Source organism: Triturus cristatus, chromosome 1_1 (assembly GCF_964204655.1).
Source record: "Triturus cristatus chromosome 1_1, aTriCri1.1, whole genome shotgun sequence".
Classification (NCBI taxonomy): domain Eukaryota; kingdom Metazoa; phylum Chordata; class Amphibia; order Caudata; family Salamandridae; genus Triturus; species Triturus cristatus.
Window position 1 is genome coordinate 23,821,382 of NC_140579.1, and position 23,583 is coordinate 23,844,964.

The window sequence follows — 23,583 nt, forward strand, 5'->3', positions numbered from 1 at the left end:
GTTATGGAGAAAATAAAATAGTCACTGCACCAAATCTGCAGGAGAAGGCCTGAGAAAGTAGAGGAAGCATTAATGGGGTTTGTATTGGGATGCGTGCAAACCTATATTTGCCAGTGACTACATAGAGTTACACACTAGAGAACTGAAGGGCATTCTGCTTGTTGATATGCCGATCCTCCCTTAGGAAATCAAAACTAATCAATGAGAGATCTAAAACTTAGTCTTACAATCCGTCTATATAACAAGACACATACAGGGAAAATATCCAGGATGCACTTCTTCCAGCGTATTTGACGAAAATGGGTCAGGAGTAAATAAAGGTTTTCAGAAAGAGGGGGGAAAAGGCCTTTCTCGGGCAAGGCTCATGGTCAGCTTTGGAGAAATAGAACATAGAGTGATTGCTGAACTCCTTTCGATTCACAGCAATTGGAGAAAATGGTAGAAAACAGCTAGGATAAAAAACTGATCTTGGCCATGCGGAGGAACAGTTTCTGTAGGAAATTGGGTTTCTTGTTAAAGGTGGCAAAACTCTACTCAAGAAGCAACTACAATTCCTGTGAAGGTGAAACACAAGCAACCCTCAAATCTGTGCTCAGCCCTCTGGTGGCTTAGCACAAAAGCAGTCAGCCTTAACTTAGAGGCAATGTCTAAAATATTTATGCATCGCTTCAAACAGTAATAAGATAAAAACACAACACAAGGAAAATCCCACACCAAATTAGAAAAATAGAGTAGAATTGAATGAATTATTTGAGACCAAATAGACAAAAATTCAATTAGTAGAAATGGAGATATGCAGTTTTAAAGATTTCGCTGAGAAACCGTGCTTAAAAGCACAAAGCTCCAGATGTGATTATCGGGTCCTGCCAGACTGGGAGCAATATACAAAGACCAGCTGCCAGCTACTCCTTGTCATGTGACCACGGATACAAGCTGCAGGCACAAAATGGTTAGGACAAGAAAATGGCAACTTTCTAGAATTGAAAAAACGAATCTAGGACTGAAAGTCTTAGACAGAGTTCGCACTACCCTGAGCACTGAAAATGAGTGTTACACAATGTTAATCAAAAATTTCAAACTCAAATTATCTAAACATCCAAACATGAATACAGCGTAATGAATATGGTGACAATATTTACGCTGTATTCATGTTTAGATAATTTGAGTTTGAAATTTTTGATTCACATTGTGTAACACTCATTTTGAGTGCACAGGGTAGTGCGAACTCTGTCTAAGACTTTCAGTCCTAGATTATATTTTTCAATTTCGAATGGGTGGCGCGGTGAAACCACCACAGAGGACGCACACCAACATTGATTACATTTGATTCACTGAGAACATTTCGTTAATTTAGGAACTTGAGTGCATCATCGCTGCTACATTTCTCAACTTTCTAGAATTGCCATTTTCAGAACTGTGACTTAAAATCCGACTTTACCATTACAAAAGGGTTTTAAATTACAATTCTTTAGATACCAAAATGTAACATTCCTTTCTGCTCCCAATTGAAAGTTGCTACTTAAAAAATGTAATATCACAGTAGTGAAAAATACATTTACGAGTTTTTGACTACCAGGACATGTAAAACTTTAAAATACATGTTCAACTGTTTAAATACACTGCAGCCTGACCTCTGGGCTGTGTAGGGCCTACCCTAGGGGTGACTTATAATCTATCGGTTTGGGCCGGGCAATATGTTTATCTTGCCAGGTCGAAATGGCAGTTTAAAACTGTACACACAGGCTGAAATGGCAGACCTGAGACATGTTTAAAAATCTACTTGTGTGGGTGGCACAATTAGTGCTGCAAACCCACTAGTAGCATTTAATTTACAGGCCCCAGGTACATGTAGTACCACTTTACCAGGGACTTACAAGTAAATTTAAATGTGCCAATTTGGGTGTAAGGTAAAGGAGAGAGCACAAGCACTTTAGTGCTGGTTAGCAGTGATAAAGTGCTCAGAGTCCTAAGAGCCAACAAGAACGGGTTCAGAAAATAGGAGGGTGAAGGCAAAGAATTTGGAGATGACCAGCAGAGAGGGTCAAGTCCAACAGTTTCTATCAGTCAGCTTAATGTCTTGTAACACTAGAAGAACACAAGTTATGAATGGCCAACCCATTATCCACCCCTCCCCCCAGATCCCTGCCCCAGCTTAATGAATTAACAGGACTTAAAAGTGAACTACTAAACATATACGAGTCCAGCTGAAGGAAATCTTTCTTGCCTTCAAGAATCTTCTTCTTTCCCTCGATAGTAAAGGATGTTGATTACGGCAGACCACAACACAGCAAAGTTCAGCATTTCAAAAGGAGCACATATTTGCACCAATGGATTTTAGCCATGGAGGTCTGTTTATGGATAGTGAGTCACTGGGTGCTTCAATGATCACTACAGTTTGTTGGCTCTTCTAACTTTAAGGAGGTAGCCTCAGTGATGGATCCATGTTGGACATAAAACACGTTATTGTAACTGCTTCTCCAGCCTAGGAATCACTCTGCCTCCTGGGTGAGAAACAGGGCGGCTGGGCCATAGGGACACCAAGGGCATCGACCCATTACCTCGCTATATCTCCATGGCTTGGCATAATCCAGCATCTACATGAAAATAAATGGTCTAATAGTTTGTTTGCATGTAAAAGCTGCACTATTAAACTTGCCGGCAGAAGAGGGCTCCACTGGATGTTTTGCGTATGTGTAAGGCGGGGGCTGTTACAGCCCAGCCTCACACAGACTAAACACATATCGGAGATGCTGCACTAGCGTCATGTAGTGCAGCATGTCAGATAATGGAGCTTCAGGGCTTGTCAATCAGACACCATCTTGCCCTATCAGGAGTCAAAATAGTGAAAAAAGGTGTAAGTGGGTACTGGCAACTCTAATCTGGCTTCTGATTAAATAAAAGAGTCGGGAATAGTGGGCCTGCTCTCTGCCTCTCTTGGGGACCATTAGATTTAACGTGGATGAACCCCCATTTGCCACCCCTCCCCCTGTTTACACTGGGCCAGAAGGCAGCTATTTGCATTTTCAGTAGATTTTTACCCACAAAGGGGAGCCACAGTAGTTTCCCTCCTGATGCCAGGTCTTTGGAACTTGCTACCCTTAGCTTTCAGTATAGAACATGGTAGTTGATAAACGTTGCACATGTAGTTGTGCTGCTGTCTGTATCATCCTCATGTTCCAAGCCAGCTGCGTTCTAGCCAAAAGTGTTGTAGAAATGACAAGCTAACAGGAATTTGCGAAATCCAACATTGCGATAAGTTACCTGCTCGGCTGTGTCCGCTCTCACACTTGTACAAGTGCTTATGCTTTTTTGATGCCATTACTACAGGAGCCCAGAGTAGAAAAAAAGAGCATCACACCAGGCACGAGGGAAGCTCTCGCCTTTCTCTCATCTTGACTTCAGGACTCTGGCGGGATAACAGAGGTTATGAGGAGTAAAGGGAGGAGGCAGGAGGCTCTGAGTCACTCAACTGATTTATGGTGAGACCCGGCTAGTGGCGAGGTTCAGTTTGTCCTAGGCCAGCCTTGGCAGAGGCCTATGCTGGGGGTGCACATACCACAGCTGGCTGGCTGCATGCTATGGGTTCAATTGGAGCTGGGCTGGGAATACAGGCTAGCTTGCGAGGCTAGCCTATGATCCAGGAGACCAGTGCTGTATGGTGGATTGTGTAGAGGCTGCACCCACTTCAAAAGTCAGGAAGACCGGGTGTGTTTTTATAGGCTTTTCTCAGGATCTAAGGAAGCGGACAGGTTGTTTTGGGATACTGGTCTGAGATCCGCGAGACCTGCCTGTATGCTGCAGGTCGTCTAAGGGCTGCATCCACCAGACTGCCCCAGGAATGGGGAAACCTAGAATGCTTTTTGGGACTAGCTAGGCAGATTGCCTGATTTGAGAGATTGCCACGAGAACAGGGAGACCAGTCTCTGTTATTGGGTGTGTATCGGCCACATCCAACAGTGAATGGTGTGCCTGCGTGAGCGCAGAGGGAGCTGTGTGGCTCTAGGTGTACACTGGATGAGCTGTATGCCTTCATGAGTGAGTATTGAGTGGTGTGCCCTTTAGAGTGCAGGGTGAGCAGTCTACTTTTGTGAGTGTACGGAGAGCGAAACAGTGTGCATCTTTGAGTGCAGGGCTTCGAAGGGTGAGTGATTTCTGTGTGAGTGCAGGTTGAACAGTGTGCCTGTGAGAGTCCAGGGTGAGTGATGTGGATGGGTGTATCTGTGCAAGTGCAAAGAGAGTAGTGATTTAAATTGAGCTCGCTCGCGCTTTATATTCAACTCAAAGCTTTCTGCCCTACCACTTTTAAAATGCACCAGCCGCCACTGGTGTTAAGGGGTACACTCACCCTGACAGCAGTGGCGGCCGGCACAGGTAAGAGCAGAGGGGTGGGGTCGACAGTCGTCGGGATAGGTAAAATTAAATTTAAAAAAAATATATAAATCCAATTACCTTCCGCTTGCCACATCGGCAATGCGGAGAGCGCAAGGTTAGTGGTTTTGTTTATTTTTATTTAGTTTTACCTATCCCATTGTCTGTTGACTTTCCCCCGCATCGCCCCTCTTACCTGTGTCGGCCGCCACTGCCCGACAGTCAAATCATTATGGACAAAAGAGACAGTTTCTTTGCACCTTTCCCCATTCCCCTTGTTCTAAATAAAAATCATAAATCTGGTTCAGTTGCAAAACTGCAGCATTAATCTGCTGATCCTTTTTGGTCGAGTTCTTTCTAGCTCTGAGATCGATTGGATTTGCAGCTTAGTCTCATACTGTCACTCCTAGCTAGTAAGGGCCTTTTACCACGGCAGTGCCTTCTGCTGCACCTCATCTCAGTCTCTGAGCTTAGTCTACTGCTGTCTGAAGCCCTAGTGTATGGCCATGAATGCATGGAGGCTGTAAGGAATAATTGTCAGAATAAGAAGGAGAAGGAGGTTCAGGCTAGGTTCGTTCTCCTATATCATTAAAGTACACTCAATTGATCCATAGATAATGGATCATGAGAAACTAGCCTAAGTCAACAGACAGTGGGTTCACCAAATTGGCGAGCCTCAACAATTTAGAAAAGAAAAATGCTTTTCTAGAGTCCCCTCACTCGCCTAGGGTTGCCCCTAGGTGACATGCTTCATCGTTGGGGCCATCCCAAGCATCTACTGCTTGGGGCGTGCTACGACTTGCGAGATTTACGTAGGAGCACTTTTTTGTGTGAAACTATGTGTTGTGCAGTGTTGGGGGAGTGGTGTTTGTGTTAGTTAAAAATACCTAACTATTATTCCTACTCCTAGCTGGTAAGATAAAAAGGGGTTAATAACAGGAAAAATATAACTTATGTGGTTATATTGCCTAGTATTTTGTCAAAATGTTTCGAGGTATCCCCTAACCTCTTCTTCAGGACAGCATGGGATCCAGCCCCACGCGTACCACTCCGTGCAGAAACCTAAATTAAGGTGAAAAATTAGACTAATAACGTGCGCCTATTGAGCGCACTTGGTTATATACATACGGTTATTGATGAACACGTAGTATCTGTATTTGAGAAAAAGAAATGCAGGTTAGAAAAATACATCCTGCCTCAATGGGCAGGTGCTGGTATTCGCGTTTTAGCACACTCATCATGTCAGTGCCTTTCAAAATAAAATAAGAAAGTGATCTAATGTTATTAAAAAGGAACAGTTAGTAGTGCTTGTTTTCATGTTATCTCACAAATCTCCAGTCTAGAGAAAACGGAACTGGTTACGAAACACCACCTTTTAAAAACCACCACCTTTTTAAAAAACACTCATCTTCCTGAACAAGCTTCGTGACAGTAAACTCACACTCAACATGTAACATTGTACAAACATATAGACATATAAGGAATATGCCACTTACCAGTATGCATCTGTTCTTGGCATGTAGAGTTGCAGATCTATACACTGAGCATAGATCGTCATCTGGTGTTGGGCCCGGATGTTTGCAGTTTGTTTTTCCTCTTGGAAAGTCTTTGGAAGTCACGAGTTCGGTGACTCCTCCTTTGGTTCGTATTGCGCATGGGCTTCGGCTCCATCCTCAGATTGTTTTTCGCCAGCAGGGAAAGATGGAGCGTAGTAGTAACAGTAAAGAAACCCATGTGTGTTGTATCTAAATAAGATAAACTGGAACGGATACAGGTAGCCGGGGAGGCGGGTGGGCGTGTATAGATCTGCAGCTCTACATGCCAAGAACAGATGCATACTGGTAAGTAGCATATTCCGTTCGAGGCATATGAGCTGCAGATTGTACACTGTGCATAGATTATATAGCAGTACCCAACCCTAGCGGCGACCACCGGCATCCGTTGCAGTTGTTTGGAACAGTGTCTTTAGTACAGCTTGGCCCACACTAGCTTGTTGCTTGGTTTGCACATCTACACAGTAATGTTTTGTGAAAGTGTGCGGTGTTGACCATGTCGCTGCTTTGCAGATGTCATCTAGTGGTATGTTCCCTAGGAAAGCCATAGAAGCCCCTATCTTCCTTGTAGAGTGGGCTTTAGGGGAACCGATAGCGTCCGTTTTGCTTTGTGGTAGCAAATCTGTATGCATTTTACAATCCACCTAGCTATCCCTGATTTAGAAATAGTGTTGCCTTTATGTGGTGGAGGCAAATAGCTGTTTGGTTTTCCTGAAAGGTTGTGTCCGTTGGATGTAATAAAGTAGAGCCCTTTTAACATCCAGTGTGTATAAAGCCCTTTCCGCAACGGTTTGAGGTTGTGAGAAAAAGACTGGTAATTCTACCGACTGGTTTAGATGGAATGGAGAGATGACTTTGGGTAGAAATTTGGGGTTGGTGCGGAGTACAACCTTGTTCTGATGCATCTGGAGAAAAGGTTCCTGTATAGTGAGTGCTTGTATTTCACTAACCCTTCTGAGGGAAGTGATGGCCACTAGAAAAGCTGTTTTCCAAGTGAGAAATTGCAGCTCGCATTTATGTAATGGTTCGAAAGGGGGTCCCATTAACCTTGTGAGAACTATATTCAAATTCCAGACAGGTGAGGGTGGCACTCTGGGTGGAATTACTCTTTTGAGGCCTTCCATAAAGGCCTTGATGGCAGGCACTCTGAAAAGTGAGAGGTGCTGCCTGTTCTGTAAATAAGCAGCAATTGCTGCGAGGTGTAACCGAATGGAAGTATATGCTAGGTTACCCCTTTGTAGATGGAGCAAGTAACATATAATGTGCTGTATGGACACATTTAAAGGATTGATTGCGTTGTTGTGGCAGTAAACAACAAATCTTTTCCACTTTGCCGCATAGCACGCCCTAGTAGTAGGGCGCCTAGCTTCCTTGATAATGTTCATGCAATCAGGGGGAAGGTTAAGGTATCCGAATTCTAGGACCTCAGGAGCCAGATCGCAAGGTTGAGCTGAGCTGGGTCCGGGTGCCTGATCTCTCCATGGTTCTGGGTTAAGAGGCATGGTGAGAGGTGTAGCTTTTGGTGTGGTACTACTGAGAGTTCCAGCAGCGTGGAGTACCACGGTTGTCTGGCCCATGTTGGAGCTACTAGGATCAGTGTTAGGGAATGCTGTTGTAGCTTTCGCACCACTAATGGAATTAGTGGGAGAGGTGGAAAAGCGTATGCAAATTTGTTTGACCAGTTCATCCATATCGCATTGTCTTTGGACAATGGGTGTGGGTATCTGGCGGCGAAGCTTGGGCATTTTTTGTTTTCGTGGGTGGCGAATAGGTCTATATGTGGATGCCCCCACTTCTAAGGGGAGCGCATTTACTTACATTTTATCTGTGGTTTGCCATTTGGCTGCCTGGTATGTAAGAGGGTGTTTCTGTATACTATTCAGCAGGGGAAAGGGAAAATAGAAATCATATTAAGGACTTTCTCTGTTATTTAAAGCCTTGCCCGTCCTCGTCAAAAAGCCTCACTGTATTCGGGAGTTGAATTTAGGTCTTACTGTTTTGGGTATCAACCTCCTTAAAATGGCCATAAACGGATCATATTGGTGATCTTACACTGACAACTTGGTAGTTTGTATTTTAGCTATGAAGATTAACATCGAGCGAGCCTTTATGATGTTAATACCGATTAGGTTGTGCACTCCACACATGCTTCTCATCCAAAACAATGTTAAACTGCTAAAATAAAGAGATCTTCCTCCCCACCCATATCATGATCCTTATGAGAAACCAAACACCTTATATGACCTTGCTATATGGAGAGCTTAAAGTTCTCCTATGATCGTACTAAGGCTTGGGCTCCACCGCCAGACTCTCAGACGGCTACTAAGAGTGTATAATGTGTTTCGCCACTGCTATGCACTTTTAGCACTTTAGGAGTCTTCTGCAGGGTTCTCAGATTTCTCATTGACCAGAGTGATGGGGTCCGGTGTCCCTGAATTTTGTGAGTGAAGTCTAATCAGACTGTTCAGTGTTTAATATTAGGGCTCCTTGGTAGTGCTACTGTTCAATGAGCATTCAAGACCTCCATTACTAGCTGGGTTTTCTGTATTTGGAGGTCCGTGCACAGATGGTATCAGTCTCTGGAAGGCAACCATGCCCCATTCTTGAGCAAATAAGTCGTTTTGCAATTGTTAAGCAGCAGGGAGGGTCCCATGGGAGTTCTAGGTGGAGCAGCCTTTGCATTCTGTAGATATTTTCAAAAACTACGCTTTAGGTCAGTTTTGTCAAAAGTTGGCTGTCTGTCTTTCCAAGGTACAACCTTTTAACATCTTCCCCACAAGTTTGGAGGAAAAGGGACTTTCCACATCAACCCACAAATTAGTATCTTTTTTGTCTATAACTATCTGTGAACAAGACTGTGCCACGGAGATCCGGCAGACATTTCAGATCTTTGAGGCTCGCAGCCGCACATTGGGCCATCATTCAGAATTATTTGTTCGAGGCATATGAGCTGCAGATCACACACTGAGGATAAGATCGCCATCTGGTGTTGGGCTCGGATGATTGCAGGTTGTTGTTGTCTTCGGAAGAAGCCTTTGGTCACGAGGTTGGTGACTCCTCCCCTGGACAACAGTGCGCATGGGCATCCACTCCATCGTCAGATTGTTTTTTTCCGCCATTGGGTTCGGATGAACTTTTTCCGCTCCAGCAGAAAACTTCCAGCAATCGATTTAACTCTTCAATCTTCATTCCATCGACATCGAAATCAACTCGGACCGGTTCCGGAAGCGGCTGATGGACAGGACACCCTTCAAAAAATGCCCCCAGTGTGGAGCGAAGTTCCCCCACAGTGACCACCACGAGGTTTGTAACCTCTGCCTGTCGCCGGAACACAACGAATCGACCTGTCCAGCTTGTGCCGCTTTCCGTTCCAAGAAGACCCTCCGGGACCGAAGAGCTCGACGCCATATTATGGCCAAACCAGCTCCAGAACCGGAGGACATCTTTGCTCAGGATGTTCCTGAAGATGACACCGAAGATCTCGAGATCGTGTCCGAGGCCGACGATTCCGATGACCTCATCACTCCAGGGCAGCGTGTGAGTACCACCCCCCCTGCCCCTGCCCCATCCAAAAAGACATTGGTCAAGACTCCGCCAGCTGGGCCCAGTCGCGACCGGAAATCCTCTTCAGAAGCCCCGCCCTCGGGCCCGGCTCTGAAGACATCTAAGCCTGTAGGTGGCTCGGGCTCGAGCAAACCTCATGTGATTGTACCTATAACACCTTCGGCACCGAAAAAACCACTGTCGGCACCGAAACAGGCTTCAAGACCGAAATCTCCTTCGGCACCGAAACGTTCCTCGGCACCGAAGTCTCCACCGGCGCCGAAACGTTCTTCAACATCGATGCCTAAAAGTCCCTCGGCACCGAAGTTTCCGTCGGCACCGAAAAATCCATCGGCGCCGAAAACTCCATCGGCACCAAAAACTCCGTCGGCACCGAAAAATCCATCGGCACCGAAAACTACGTCCACACCGAAAAAAGTTCATAAAGACCCGAAACGGTCATCACCGCCACCACCTTCGGAGCCGGATTAACTTTTTCGCCCAGATCCTACTCAAAAGCGGATCTACATCAATCCCGAAACCGGACATGTGACTGCCGTCCCATACAAGAAACGGAAGCTGGACATCACACCACCTCCAGCTCCCATACGGAAGAAGGACTGTGCTACTTCACCACTTCGTCCTTCCTCTCCTTTATTACCTCCTAACCCGTCCCCCCCTCCTCCTTCTCCTTTACCTTTACCTTTACCATCTCCCTATCATTCACCTCCTCCACAGGATGATAATGATGACTTAGGGGGAGGGGCGGACCCTGATTTATTTAATGATCCTGTTGATCCAAACGACCCTTTTACGTTCCCAGACACAGCACCCGTAGATGACTGGTCTTATCCAATGCCTGACATGCCTGACCCCACTACCTACCCCTCCAAGCCCTCCCCTCCTGATGACCACTTGGGGTTTGGCCAACTAATAAATAGGGCAGCAACATTCCATGGTGTCACAATGCACACGGACGCCCTTGAAGAGGACTTTCTCCTCGATACTTTTGAGGAGTCACAAAAAACTGTTCACATACTGCCCATGATTAAAGGGGTTATAAAGCATGCCACTGAAGTCTTTAAAGACCCTGTTAGAGCTAGGGTTCTCAACCCACGCATCGAAAAAAAGTACCGACCAGCCCCGCAGGACCCTGCATACATTAAAGCCCAGCTCCCTTTAGACTCCTTGGTCGTATCAAATGCCAGGAAGCGTGTTAACTCACAGACAACTGGAGAAACGCCTCCCCCGGACAAGGAGTCTAAGCTTTTAGAGGCCTCAGGCAAACGAGTCGCCGCACAGGTGGCGAACCACTGGCGTATTGCCAATACCCAGGCCCTGTTAGCCCGGTATGATAGGGCGCATTATGACCAACTTGAGGACCTTATGCAACATCTGCCTGAACCCTTTAAATCCCAGGCCACTGACCTCATTCAAGAAGGCAAATTAATATCTAATGCCTCCATTAAATACGCCTTAGATGCGGCAGACACTGCTTCTAGGGCGGTCAATACTAGCGTCTTACTCAGACAACATGCCTGGCTCCGTATTTCCGGTTTTAAACCGGAGGTTCAAACCGCAATTCTAGCTCAACCTTTCAACCAAGAGCAATTATTTGGCCCTGCAGTGGACACTGCATTAGAAAAAAATGAAGAAGGATAATGAGACTGCCAAGTCTATGGGAGCACTGCAGTCTCCTCAAACCCGGGGTTCCTTTCGTCGCTCCTTTTATAGAGGAGGCTCCAAAAACACGGGAACTGAGACCACGTCCACCTTTAAAAATTCTGGACAAACATCCCCTAACAGAGGATATTTCCGAGGAGGTTATAGGGGAAACAATAACAAAGGTCGAGGGCGGGGCAACAACAACAACACCCGCACCTCCCCAGCCACCAAACAGTGACTTGCCACCACTCCCCCCAGACCATTCCACTCCGGTCGGGGGGCGGCTCCAACAATTTCTACCTGTCTGGACTTCCATCACCACAGACAGATGGGTAAGACAAATTATCCAGTCTGGCTACTGCCTCGAACTCATACAATCCCCCCCAAACATACCACCCAAACAACGTCCAATGTCCTCACATCATCTCTCTCTCCTCAAACAAGAAGTTCAATCCCTGTTACAAAAACATGCGATAGAACCAGTCCCTCTTCAACATCAGGGAACAGGGGTGTATTCTCTATACTTCCTCATTCCCAAAAAGGACAAAACATTAAGGCCCATACTGGATCTCAGACTACTAAACCAGTATATACATTCGGATCATTTTCATATGACCACCCTCCAACAAGTCCTCCCACTATTACAACAGGGAGTCTTCCTTGCCACATTGGACCTCAAGGACGCGTACTTTCACATCCCTATGCATCCCGCTCACAGAAAATATCTACGATTTGTGGTAGATGGGCAACACTATCAATTTACAGTTCTCCCATTCGGAGTAACAACAGCACCCAGAGTGTTCACCAAGTGCTTAGCAGTCGTGGCAGCGCACCTCAGAAGACAACAAATCCATGTCTTCCCCTATCTGGACGATTGGCTCATAAAAGCCAATACTCACCAAAAATGCGTTCTCCACACTCATCGCATGATTCAAACTCTCCACAATTTGGGATTCACTATCAACTACCCCAAATCCCATCTACAACCTTCCCACTTACATCAGTATCTAGGAGCAACCATGGATACATCCAAAGCCATTGCTTATCCCAGCACTGCACTGCCAGGATAGCCAGTATACAAAATCATCCATCTCTTCCAGCAAGAGTGTTCATGCAGCTCCTAGGCATGATGGCGTCATGCATCTCCATAGTCCCACACGCACGACTTCAAATGCGTCCCTTACAGGAATGTCTAGCACAACAGTGGAACCAAGCTCACGGACAACTTACCGATCTGGTGTTGGTGGACAGTCGCTCACTTTGCTCACTGAAATGGTGGAACACCATCAACCTGTCCAAAGGGTGGCCGTTCTTAGAGCCTCTTCCACAAGTTGTGTTAACTACCGACGCATCTCTCACAGGGTGGGGGGCCCACCTCCTTCACCATACCACTCAGGGCAGATGGACCAGTCAACAGAAACTGCTCCACATCAACCACCTGGAACTCTTAGCAGTGTTCCTAGCACTAAAATCCTTTCAGGTACACCTAAAGAACAAAACTGTCCTCATACGCACAGACAACATGACGACAATGTATTGTATACAGAAACAGGGAGGGACACATTCTCTCCAACTGTCTCAACTGGCACAGCAAATCTGGAGATGGGCAATTCCCCAAAACATCTACCTGTTAGCAGAACATCTCCCAGGGATCCACAATCAAGTGGCCGACCTCCTAAGTCGCCACACACAGCAGATCCACAAATGGGAATTACACCCCAAGGTTCTACTCCCCTTCTTCCAAAATTGGGGACAACCAGACATAGACCTGTTCGCCACTCCCGAAAACACAAAATGCCCAACCTTCGCCGCCAGGTTTCCACACCCACAGTCGAAGGGCAATGCCCTATGGATGAACTGGTCAGGCAGATTTGCGTACGCTTTTCCGCCTCTCCCACTAGTTCCATTTGTGTTACGCAAACTGAAACAACAGTCGCTAACACTAATACTAGTAGCTCCCACTTGGGCACGTCAACCGTGGTTCACCACACTTCTGGAACTATTTTTAGTTCCACATCAAAGGATACGCCTCTCCCCGGATCTATTAACCCAGAACCATGGAGAAATCAGACACCCAGATCCTCAAACACTGAACCTAGCGATCTAAATCCTGAGGTCTTAGAGTTCGGATACCTCAATCTCCCTCCAGACTGTATGAATATCATAAAGGAAGCCAGACGACCTACTACTAGAGCATGTTATGCCGCAAAATGGAAACGATTTGCCATCTACTGCGCTAATAATGACATGCATCCATTGGATGCTTCCATCCAAAACATCATTTGCTATCTACTACACTTGCAAAGATGCAATCTAGCGTATTCCTCTATACGTTTACACCTAGCAGCTTTGGCAGCCTACTTGCAAAATAGGCAACACCTGTCCCTTTTTAAGGTACCAGCCATCAAAGTGTTTATGGAAGGTCTCAAAAGAATTCTTCCCCCAAGATTGCCACCTTCCCCAGTGTGGAATCTCAATGTGGTTCTAACAAGACTTATGGGTCCCCCATTTGAACCTATGCACAAATGTGAATTACAATTCCTAACATGGAAGGTAGCTTTCCTTATCGCAATCACTTCCCTACGCAGAGTAAGTGAAATACAAGCCCTTACACTAGAGGAACCTTTCTTACAACTACACCGTAACAAAGTGGTTCTTTGGACAAACCCTAAATTTCTTCCAAAAGTGATTTCCCCTTTCCACCTTAACCAATCAGTAGAGCTACCAGTCTTTTTCCCAAACCCAGACTCCGTAGCTGAAAGGGCCCTACATACCTTAGATGTCAAAAGAGCCTTGCTTTATTACATCGACAGGACAAAACCTTTTCGAAAGACAAAATAACTCTTTGTTGCTTTCGCACCACCACATAAAGGCAATCCCATCTCCAAATCCGGTATAGCCCGGTGGATAGTTAAATGCATCCAAATATGCTACCAAAAGGCTAAACGTACACTTACAGTTCCCCCTAGGGCGCACTCCACGCGTAAAATAGGGGCTTCTATGGCCTTCTTAGGTAACATTCCCTTAGAAGACATTTGCAAGGCAGACACGTGGTCTACCACGCATACCTTCACTAAACACTACTGTGTTGATGTGCAAGCCAAACAACAGGCCTCAGTGGGCCAGGCTGTCCTAAAAACTTTATTTCAAACTGCTGCAACGGATACAGGCGACCACCGCTAAGGGGAAGCACTGCTATATAATCTATCCTCAGTGTGTGATCTGCAGCTCATATGCCTCGAACGGAATATGCTACTTACCAGTATGCATCTGTTCTTGGCATGTAGAGCTGCAGAGTCACACACGCCCGCCCGCCTCCTCGGGACCTGTATCTGTTCCAGCATCTGTCTTACTTAGACATTGCACATGGACATCCTTTCTTTCATTCCTATACACTCCATCTTTTCCCATCATGGCGAAAAAACAATCTGACGATGGAGTGGATGCCCATGCGCACTGTTGTCCAGGGGAGGAGTCACCAACCTCGTGACCAAAGGCTTCTTCCGAAGACAACAACAACCTGCAATCATCCGAGCCCAACACCAGATGGGAATCTTATCCTCAGTGTGTGACTCTGCAGCTCTACATGCCAAGAACAGATGCATACTGGTAAGTAGCATATTCCTTAGCTGTAGAAAAAAATGTTCCAAGTCTGCTGTCCAGCAGCCAGGACATCCAACGAGCCTGGATGTCTGCAGAACAAGATCCAGCAGTAGAAAAAAACAAAGCAGTAAATAACTTGAACTGTGCCTTCCCTTCTCGATTGGACTCTCTTCCCCTTCCAAACACCAAGCTGCAGCTCCTTTTTTTTGACAGGGCACTGTACTGGTTGAGGGTAGACACACACCACCTTATAAATATATAACTATGTAAGAATCCTTTTATGAACTTTCTTAATAACATGGCTTAATATTTGTATCCTACTATATTGCCACTCGGGTGTCTTCACAATTACACCTTCTATGACTGAACCTGCTTCATGACATGTGACCAACCATGTATCTTAACTTCTGTAGTAGGGGATCTCTGTGTATAGTCATAATCTATGAATAATCCCCGCCCATGTGCGGGGACCCCGGAGCAATCAAAAATATCTCTTAAGCTGTCCCGCATTTGCAAACCTGCAAAGACACTTAAGAGACAGACAAAATAATACAGCCTAATCACCACAAGGCTGCACTGGCCAGCACTTCCTCTGAAGTGAACACAAAAGCCAAAATAAAGTTGAAATGTCATTTTTATTCACATTTGACATGTTCCTTTATTATCACACACTCCCTTCACCAAAATCCCTTTAAACAATAGAGAGGAAGGGGTGGACAGACAAGCCCTATAGGCTGTCATTATGTGTCTGCTAAAGGGATACCGTGCCTTTAAGAAACTCTCCAGAGACCCCCGGTATCCCAGGATGCACAGCCAACACAAGTTACTTTCAGTTCTTTTTTCCGGCTCCTGCTAGCAGGACCCTGGAGCTTGAGCTCTACCCTTTTGGGTGGTTTAATTGATTAAAATCGGATTTTTTGGATTAAAAGTGGTTTCATTCGACGTCTAAAGCCTTTGTCTACTACTGCCTGCAATCTGGAGCAGTTTTGGCCCACTCTCAGCATGGCTTTATTCGATAAATGCCCTGAGTGTGGGAGGAAGAAGGCTAAGACGGACCCACATGAGGTGTGTATCCTCTGCTTGTCGCCCTCACATGTCCCAGCTGCCTGTGACATCTGCAGCACCTTTTCGAAAAGGACCCTGAGGGACCGGGAGAAGACTCGCCTTCAGGGACAGGAGAAGCAGAGGACCGGTGAGACTTCAGGGCATGGAGGGCCCCATTCCCCCTCCTCCGCCCATGCTTCAGCCCCTGGAGGGACCTCCGGGCAGAAAAAGGGGCAGAAACGACACCTACCGGCTGGTAGGTCGCGTTCGACGTCGAAGGCGACGACGTCGACGGCGAGAGAGAAGGCACCGGTATGTTCGCCGTCGATCCAGGGCTCTGGGTCGCGGCAGCCTCGGCGTTCGACGTCGAGGGAGGGGCCGGCGAGACCCGGGACCGGGTCGCCGTCGCAGGTGTCACGGTCGACGTCGACAACACATCGACGTCGTACCGAGCCCCATGGACTGCACTCGCCGCCGTCTACCCACGGCTCGACGCTGACGGAGTCGACGCCGAGATCCCGGCGCCCGCCGTCGAAGCGGAGGCGGTCGACGCCGAGACGCAGGTCGACGTCGAGACACCAACGATCGACGTCGAGACACCAACGATCGGCGTCGAGATACCAACGATCGACGTCGAGACATCAACGATCGACGTCGAGATACCAGCGATCGACGTCAAGATCGCAGCAGTCGACGCCGAGGCACCGGCGGTCGACGTCGAGACGCCAGAAGTCGGCGTCGAGGAGACAGTCGACGTCGAGGCAGACACCCCGGCGACGGCGATCAAGGCGGGGCTCGACTTCGAGGAGGCATAGGTCGACGTCGAGGAGACTTGGTTCGACGTCGAGAGGACGATCGACTGCGGGGCGGCACTCGTCGTCGAGGGCGAAGAGACGCCGTTCGAGGTCAAGGTACAGTTCGACGTCCCAGACATCGGGGAATACGTCCTCGGTGATTACGATCTCCAGTCGAGGATCGGGGAGGCGCGGACGGTCGCCTTCGGTGGCTTCCCCGCGGGACAGGCCCGCCAAGAAGAGGAGAGTGGCCGCGAGCCCGGACAATGATGATGGGGGCTCTCCGGCTAGAAGTGATGGGGCTTCAGACCATCTGACCCCGCTGCGTACCCAGCGGCCTCCTTTGCCTCCGGTGCCTGACCTTCCACCGGCGCCTCCACCGGTGCCTGCACTGCCTCCTCCTCCTCAGCCTCCTCCTCTTCCTCCGCCTCCTCTTCCTCCTCCTCCACCTCCTCCGCTGCCTCTGCCCGTGCCTCAGCTGCCTGCCTCACCACCGCAGCCACCGCCTCCTCCCCCGAGGGTCCCTCACCGGCAGAGATCTCGCTCTCGCCCTCGCAGGCGATCACGGAGTAGGCGCAGATCCTCCACTCGCTCTGGACATGGTCGACGGAGGTATCGGTCCCGTTCCAGAGGGTCGAGGGGCACGTACTCTCCGGGGGCTGGCAAGTATTCGCCCTCGCTGTCAGAGACGCCTCCTTCCCGCGTCTCTCCAGTGGATGACATTGCCACGTTCCAGGAGGTGTTACTGAGAGGGGCTGCGAAGTTGGGGATATCAGTGACTACCCCTATTCCCACTACGTCTGTGATTTTTGAGACTTTGCATAAAGTACATCTGTCGCGTCCCCTCCTCCCGCTGGTCCCAGGACTGGAGGAACCTGCGATGGAAGTGTTCTTAACGCCGGCTGTGGTGAAGCCGGCGCCCTCGAGACTGTCAAAGAAGTACAGGGCCCCTGACTCGGATCCGGCGTTCCTCAGAGTGGACCCCCCACCGGATTCTGTTATCGTGGCGGCGGCTCGTAAGCAACACTCTACGACGCCTTCCTCCACGGCTCCCCCGGATAAGGAGAGTCGCAAAATGGACTCCTTGGGGAGGAGGATGTGCTCCACGTCGGCTACTGCAATGAAGGCCGCTAGCGCCTCCGCTCTGTTGGGGCGCTATGACAGGTCTCTTTGGGACTCCCTGCAACAGTTCGCGGCCTCCCTGCCCAGAGACAAGAGGGAGGATTTTCAAGAGGTGCTGAACGAGGGCATGATGGTCTCTAATCAGATCATCAGTGCGGCGGGGGACGTGTCGTTGTTGGCAGCCCATGGGTACTGCCACGGCATACATATGAGGAGGCATTCCTGGCTGCGGCTGACTCCGCTCAAGCCGGAAGCGCAGCAGAAGATCGCCAATCTACCATTCTCTGGCACAACGTTATTCGGGTCGCATGCGGATGACGAGATGGCCCGCATGAAGGCTGAGGCGGAGACTCTGAAGGCGGTGGGGCTGGAGCGGCCTAAGGAGCAGAGGAGGTCCTTCCGTTCCTCGGGCAGGCGCTACACCAAGCAGAGGGGCCAAGGGCGTCAGTCGGGCCCCCAGCAACAGCAGCAGTACCAGAGGCAGCCCTTTCAGAAGCGCCAGAGGGGCAGAGGCCAGCATCAGTCCTCGGCGGGGAACAAAGGCCCGTCCGGGTCGAAGCCCTGAAAAGTTACTTCCCCCTCATCCGTTACCCGCTCCGGTGGGGGGAAGTATTCAACACTACCTGGCAGAGTGGAGGACAATAACACAGGACAAGTGGGTGCTGAATATTGTTTGCAATGGCTACTGTCTTCGTTTCACCAGTTCGCCTCCACAGATTCCACCAGTGCGCTCCCTTTACATGGTGCGGGAGCTCCAGCGGGAGGCGGACGTTCTATTAAAAAAGAAGGCGATAGAAGCTGTTCCTTTGAGGCAAAAAGGAAAAGGTCTCTACTCACGGTTCTTTCTCGTAAGAAAAAAAGACAAGAACGAGTTCAGGCCTATTCTGGATCTGCGTCAAGCAAACAGGTGGATCCGCCGAGAAAAGTTCCGTATGTTGTCCCTGCATCAGATTTACCCTCAGTTGCATCGAGGAGACTGGCTGTGCGCCATAGATCTGCAGGACGCTTACTTTCATGTGCCGATCGCACCGAAGCATCGCAAATTCCTGAGGTTTCTGGTAGGCAACAACCATTACCAGTATTCCGTACTCCCGTTTGGCCTGAAGTCTGCGCCACGGACGTTCTCCAAGTGCATGGCAGTGGTCGCGGCACACCTGCGGAAGACCAAGGTGTTTGTGTACCCTTACCTGGACGACTGGTTGATCAAAGCGTCCACTTATCAGGAAGCCCAGTGCCATTTCAACAGGACGGCGGCTTTGCTTCACCGTCTGGGGCTGCACATCAACATGACGAAGTCAATGCCGATCCCTGTGCAGTGTCTCCAGTACTTGGGGGCTTCAGTCAATACCTTGACCGCAAGCGTGTGTCCTTCGGAGGAGAGACGCTTATCGATCCGTGGGAAGGCTCTGCATCTCATCTCAGCCCGCTCTCCTACGGTGAGGACGGTGTCTTCATTACTGGGGTCGATGGCTTCTTGCATCTTCCTCACCCCCAATGCACGTCTGCATATGAGGCCCCTGCAGGAATGTCTGGAGGATCAATGGGACCAGAGGAGGGGGCGTTGGGAGGACAAGATCCAGTTGTCTCAGCACGCTCGGCAGTCTCTGAAATGGTGGTGTTCCCCAGAGAATGTCTGCAAGGGGACCCCTTTTCACAAGGACATTCCGGCCCAGACCATAGTGACCGATGCGTCTCTCCAGGGCTGGGGAGCGCATTCGGGCCCTCTTCAGATTCAGGGGATATGGTCGCAGATGGAGACGACCTACCATATCGACTTTTTGGAACTCAGAGCAGTACACTTGGCCTTGAAGGCGTTCCATCCCTCCTTCAGGACGTCCTCCCTGCTGGTTCAGACGGACAATACTACGACCATGTATTACCTCAACAAGCAGGGGGGCTCCCGGTCACGCACCCTGTCTCGGGAGGCACAGGCGATCTGGAACTGGCTGCTGGCCAGGAATCTGACGATCACGGCGACCCACTTGCCGGGAGTGCAGAATGCCCAAGCAGACGCGCTCAGCAGACTCGTTCAAGAGAACCACGAGTGGGTGCTAAACGACGACGTGCTAAGACGTCTTCGCAGAATGGGGCACTCCGGATATAGATCTGTTCGCCACGGCAGAAAACAGCAAATGCCGCGACTTCGCGTCCAGGTACTACCAACCAGGGACGCTGGGGAATGCACTATGGATCAGCTGGTCCAACAGCTTTCTCTACGCCTTTCCACCCATTCCCCTGATTCCGGCGGTGCTGATCAAGCTGTCGCAATCCAGAGCCAGAATGATCCTGATTGCTCCGGAGTGGCCGAGACAATGGTGGTTCACCGACCTTCTTCACCGGTCTGTTCTGCCGCACCGGCGCCTGCCGTGCCGGCCGGACCTCCTCACGAAGTTCGGAGGGCAGATGGTTCACCCCAATCTCTCGTCATTGAGTTTGGCAGCATGGCTCCTGAGCTAGTGCAGTATGGACACTTGAACCTGCCTCAGGACTGTATGGAGATCTTAAAAGAGGCTAAGAGACCGTCTACGAGGACCTCCTACGCCTATAAGTGGAAGAGATTCTGCTTATGGTGCAAGGCGAAGGACTTTGACCCTACATCCTGTAAAGAAGACGTTATTTTGCCTTATCTGCTGCAGTTAGCTCAGTCTGGGCTTAATTTCCAATCTATTAAGGTTCATCTCGCAGCTCTGACTGCGTATAGGAAGGGCCCTTCTCAAACCTCATTTTTTCAAATCCCTGTGATTAAGGATTTTTTGGAGGGTTTGCGTAAGGTGTTTCCCCCTGTTAGAAGGCCTTCTCCACCTTGGGAATTGAATGTGGTGTTATCTAGATTGATGAGGGAGCCTTTTGAACCTATTCATAAGGCTTCGCTGCAGCATTTGTCTTGGAAGGCGGCCTTCCTTGTAGCCATTACATCGGCCAGGAGGGTGAGTGAGATTCAGGCTCTGTGTTGCCAAGAGCCGTATACTGTTTTCCATGCTTCTAAAGTAGTGATGCGTACCCATCCTAAATTTTTGCCTAAGGTGATATCAGATTTCCATGTGAATCAGATGATAACTTTGCCTACGTTTTTTCAGCATCCTTCCTCTCCGGCGGAGAGGTCTCTGCATTCACTTGATGTGCGTAGGGTGTTGAAATTCTACCTGGATAAGACAAAAGATATCCGCAGGTCGGATCAACTGTTTGTTAATTATGGTTCGGTAAGAACTGGTTTAGCTACCTCAAAGCAGTCCATTTCCAGATGGATTGTTTCCTGTATTCAGCTTTGTTACCAAAAAGCTAATAAAACATTAGGGGGTAAGCCTACAGCACATTCGACTAGAGGAAAGGCGGCTACCACCGCTTTGCTTAGGAATGTTCCCATTGCTGACATTTGTAAGGCTGCCACCTGGAAGTCAGTCCATACGTTTACAAAGCATTACTGCCTGGACTCTGATGCTAGGGCAGATGCGCAGGTTGGACAGGCTTCGCTAAGGAATTTGTTTGCACAGTGATTTGTTGGTGGTTGGTCTTACTCCACCGCTTCTTGTTGGTTGGGATGGGCTTGCCATTCTATTCATAGATTATGACTATACACAGAGATCCCCTACTACAGAAGGAGTAGTTTCTTACCTGTAACTCCAGTTCTGTAGTAGGGGTATCTCTGTTATAGTCATAAGCGACCCTCCCTCCTCCCCGGTGGAGTAACCTGACGGTATCAGGCCTGTTGTTATACACCTTCAAAAAGAACTGAAAGTAACTTGTGTTGGCTGTGCATCCTGGGATACCGGGGGTCTCTGGAGAGTTTCTTAAAGGCACGGTATCCCTTTAGCAGACACATAATGACAGCCTATAGGGCTTGTCTGTCCACCCCTTCCTCTCTATTGTTTAAAGGGATTTTGGTGAAGGGAGTGTGTGATAATAAAGGAACATGTCAAATGTGAATAAAAATGACATTTCAACTTTATTTTGGCTTTTGTGTTCACTTCAGAGGAAGTGCTGGCCAGTGCAGCCTTGTGGTGATTAGGCTGTATTATTTTGTCTGTCTCTTAAGTGTCTTTGCAGGTTTGCAAATGCGGGACAGCTTAAGAGATATTTTTGATTGCTCCGGGGTCCCCGCACATGGGCGGGGATTATTCATAGATTATGACTATAACAGAGATACCCCTACTACAGAACTGGAGTTACAGGTAAGAAACTACTCCATCTAATTCAATGTCTGTGTTCATAATATGCTGTCAGTGCCCGAGGGAATGATGTAAATTGTTTCTGTCTCTGCCCTGCCCATGACCCTGCAGGCACATGTATCTTATTTGATCTTCTTGTGATCTTGTACTCAGGGAGACTACCGTCAGCTGGTACATGAGCTTGACGAGGCTCAGTACGCCGAGCTGCGAGTGATGGTGATGGAGATCAGGAACACTTATGTAAGTTCCATTTCTAACTCAGCCGCTCTAAGGGGTCAGTTTGTATGTGAAGCCCAAAGCTGAATGGATAGGAGGGCTGGCTCCTACAGGCATGTCCCCTTGCAGCGGAGCAGAGTGGCATGCTTGATGTGAAGCCCAGGACTTACTTCACAAGCTAGCTGGAATCTCATCCTAACCCATAGCATTGAGAACCTTTCCCACCCCAAGATCCAAACCCTGAAAAGAGAATGGGGTGATAGTGTACTTGTGGGGTGGAAGTGTATGTCTGAATAAAGATGTGATGCGGTGAGGGTAAGGATAAAATACTTGAAATTAATGCTTATTCCGAATGACGTCTCCTTTCTCTTAATATTCTAGGCCATCCTGTACGACATTGTCATGAAGAACTCTGAGAAGATCATCAAGCCGCGAGGACGGGACAAGGCTCTGATTTACTGAATATACTGAGCACCCACCCAAGTCTTCATTTTTATGTCTCGTTGCCTTACTAACAAGTTTCATTGCACTCTACTACCATCGAGTAATAAAATTATGTCCCGATCCGTCTATTTCCCTTTCTTCACTTTTCCATTTATGCAGAATCAAGAACTCTTGAAATCAGGTCACAAACACATGCACTTAATAATTTAAGATGTGTAATAAATAAATATGTGGAAAAACTACAGAACAAGCGCTCCTTGTATCTCCCATGTTGTGTGCTTCCTTCTTAAGGCTTCAGCCACATCTACACTCTTGCCTATGGATCTTCCTTTTGACAGTGAAAGTCTCATGCACTACCATTGGCCACAGAAGCCAGCTTGGCAATCTCGCAGTTGAGGAGCTGGTTGGTCCAGACACTCCTGATGTCATCAAGGTGGGTGTCAGAATCTACCAATTGCCTGTATGCTTTAGATTCTAATAGAGTCTTGCCGATGTGACGGGTTTGCTCCCAGTTTTGCCACATGATCCTAGAAATAAGAAAAAGGGGTCAAGTTGGGATACAGTGACCATAGAGAGGCAATATTAAAAAAAAAAAAAAAGAAAAACATGAAACGAAGATGAAACTTTAAAGACAAAAACGAGCCACTGATCAATGGTAGAACAGGCTTGAGTGTGTCCCTTTTAAAGCTCTACATTGCTTGGAGTAAAAGTATCTCATAATATTTATTGAATTCCACAGACATTTATAGACAAAAAAATGTAAGTATGTACAGTGGTGGCTCCTCCGCTAAGGTGGAGGAGCGTCACCCTACTTTTTTTCGTACTGGAAAAAAAAGGAAAAATAAAACAACTACGTTATTATCAGTTTATTTGTTCCTGTTGCGGCGTCTCAGCAGGCAGATCTGCTCTGCTCTCTGAGCAGAGGAGTGGTGAGCACTATGTAAGTGCGCATGATTGTTGTACCGTTCCTCTCGAGCTGGCTAAACATTCATGCGCACGTTGCATAATCTCCATGCAGACTGTATTACAGCCTGCGTTGAGAACATGCCCAGGCCCCCATTCCCT

The 23,583-nt window shown here is 48.2% G+C and overlaps 1 protein-coding gene across 1 annotated transcript in view; it reads left to right on the forward strand.

The window, feature by feature from the left end:
- The window catches only part of LOC146869199 (proteasome activator complex subunit 1-like), a 120,994-nt gene extending 98,226 nt beyond the window's left edge, over window positions 1-22,768 (forward strand). Inside the window, exons 10-11 of the mRNA XM_085643135.1 lie at window positions 22,012-22,098; window positions 22,456-22,768. Of these exons, the coding sequence (XP_085499261.1) occupies window positions 22,012-22,098; window positions 22,456-22,536 (168 nt within the window). The 3' untranslated portion in view covers window positions 22,537-22,768. The remainder of the gene's footprint in view (window positions 1-22,011; window positions 22,099-22,455) is intronic.
- Window positions 22,769-23,583: the final 815 nt, after the last annotated feature.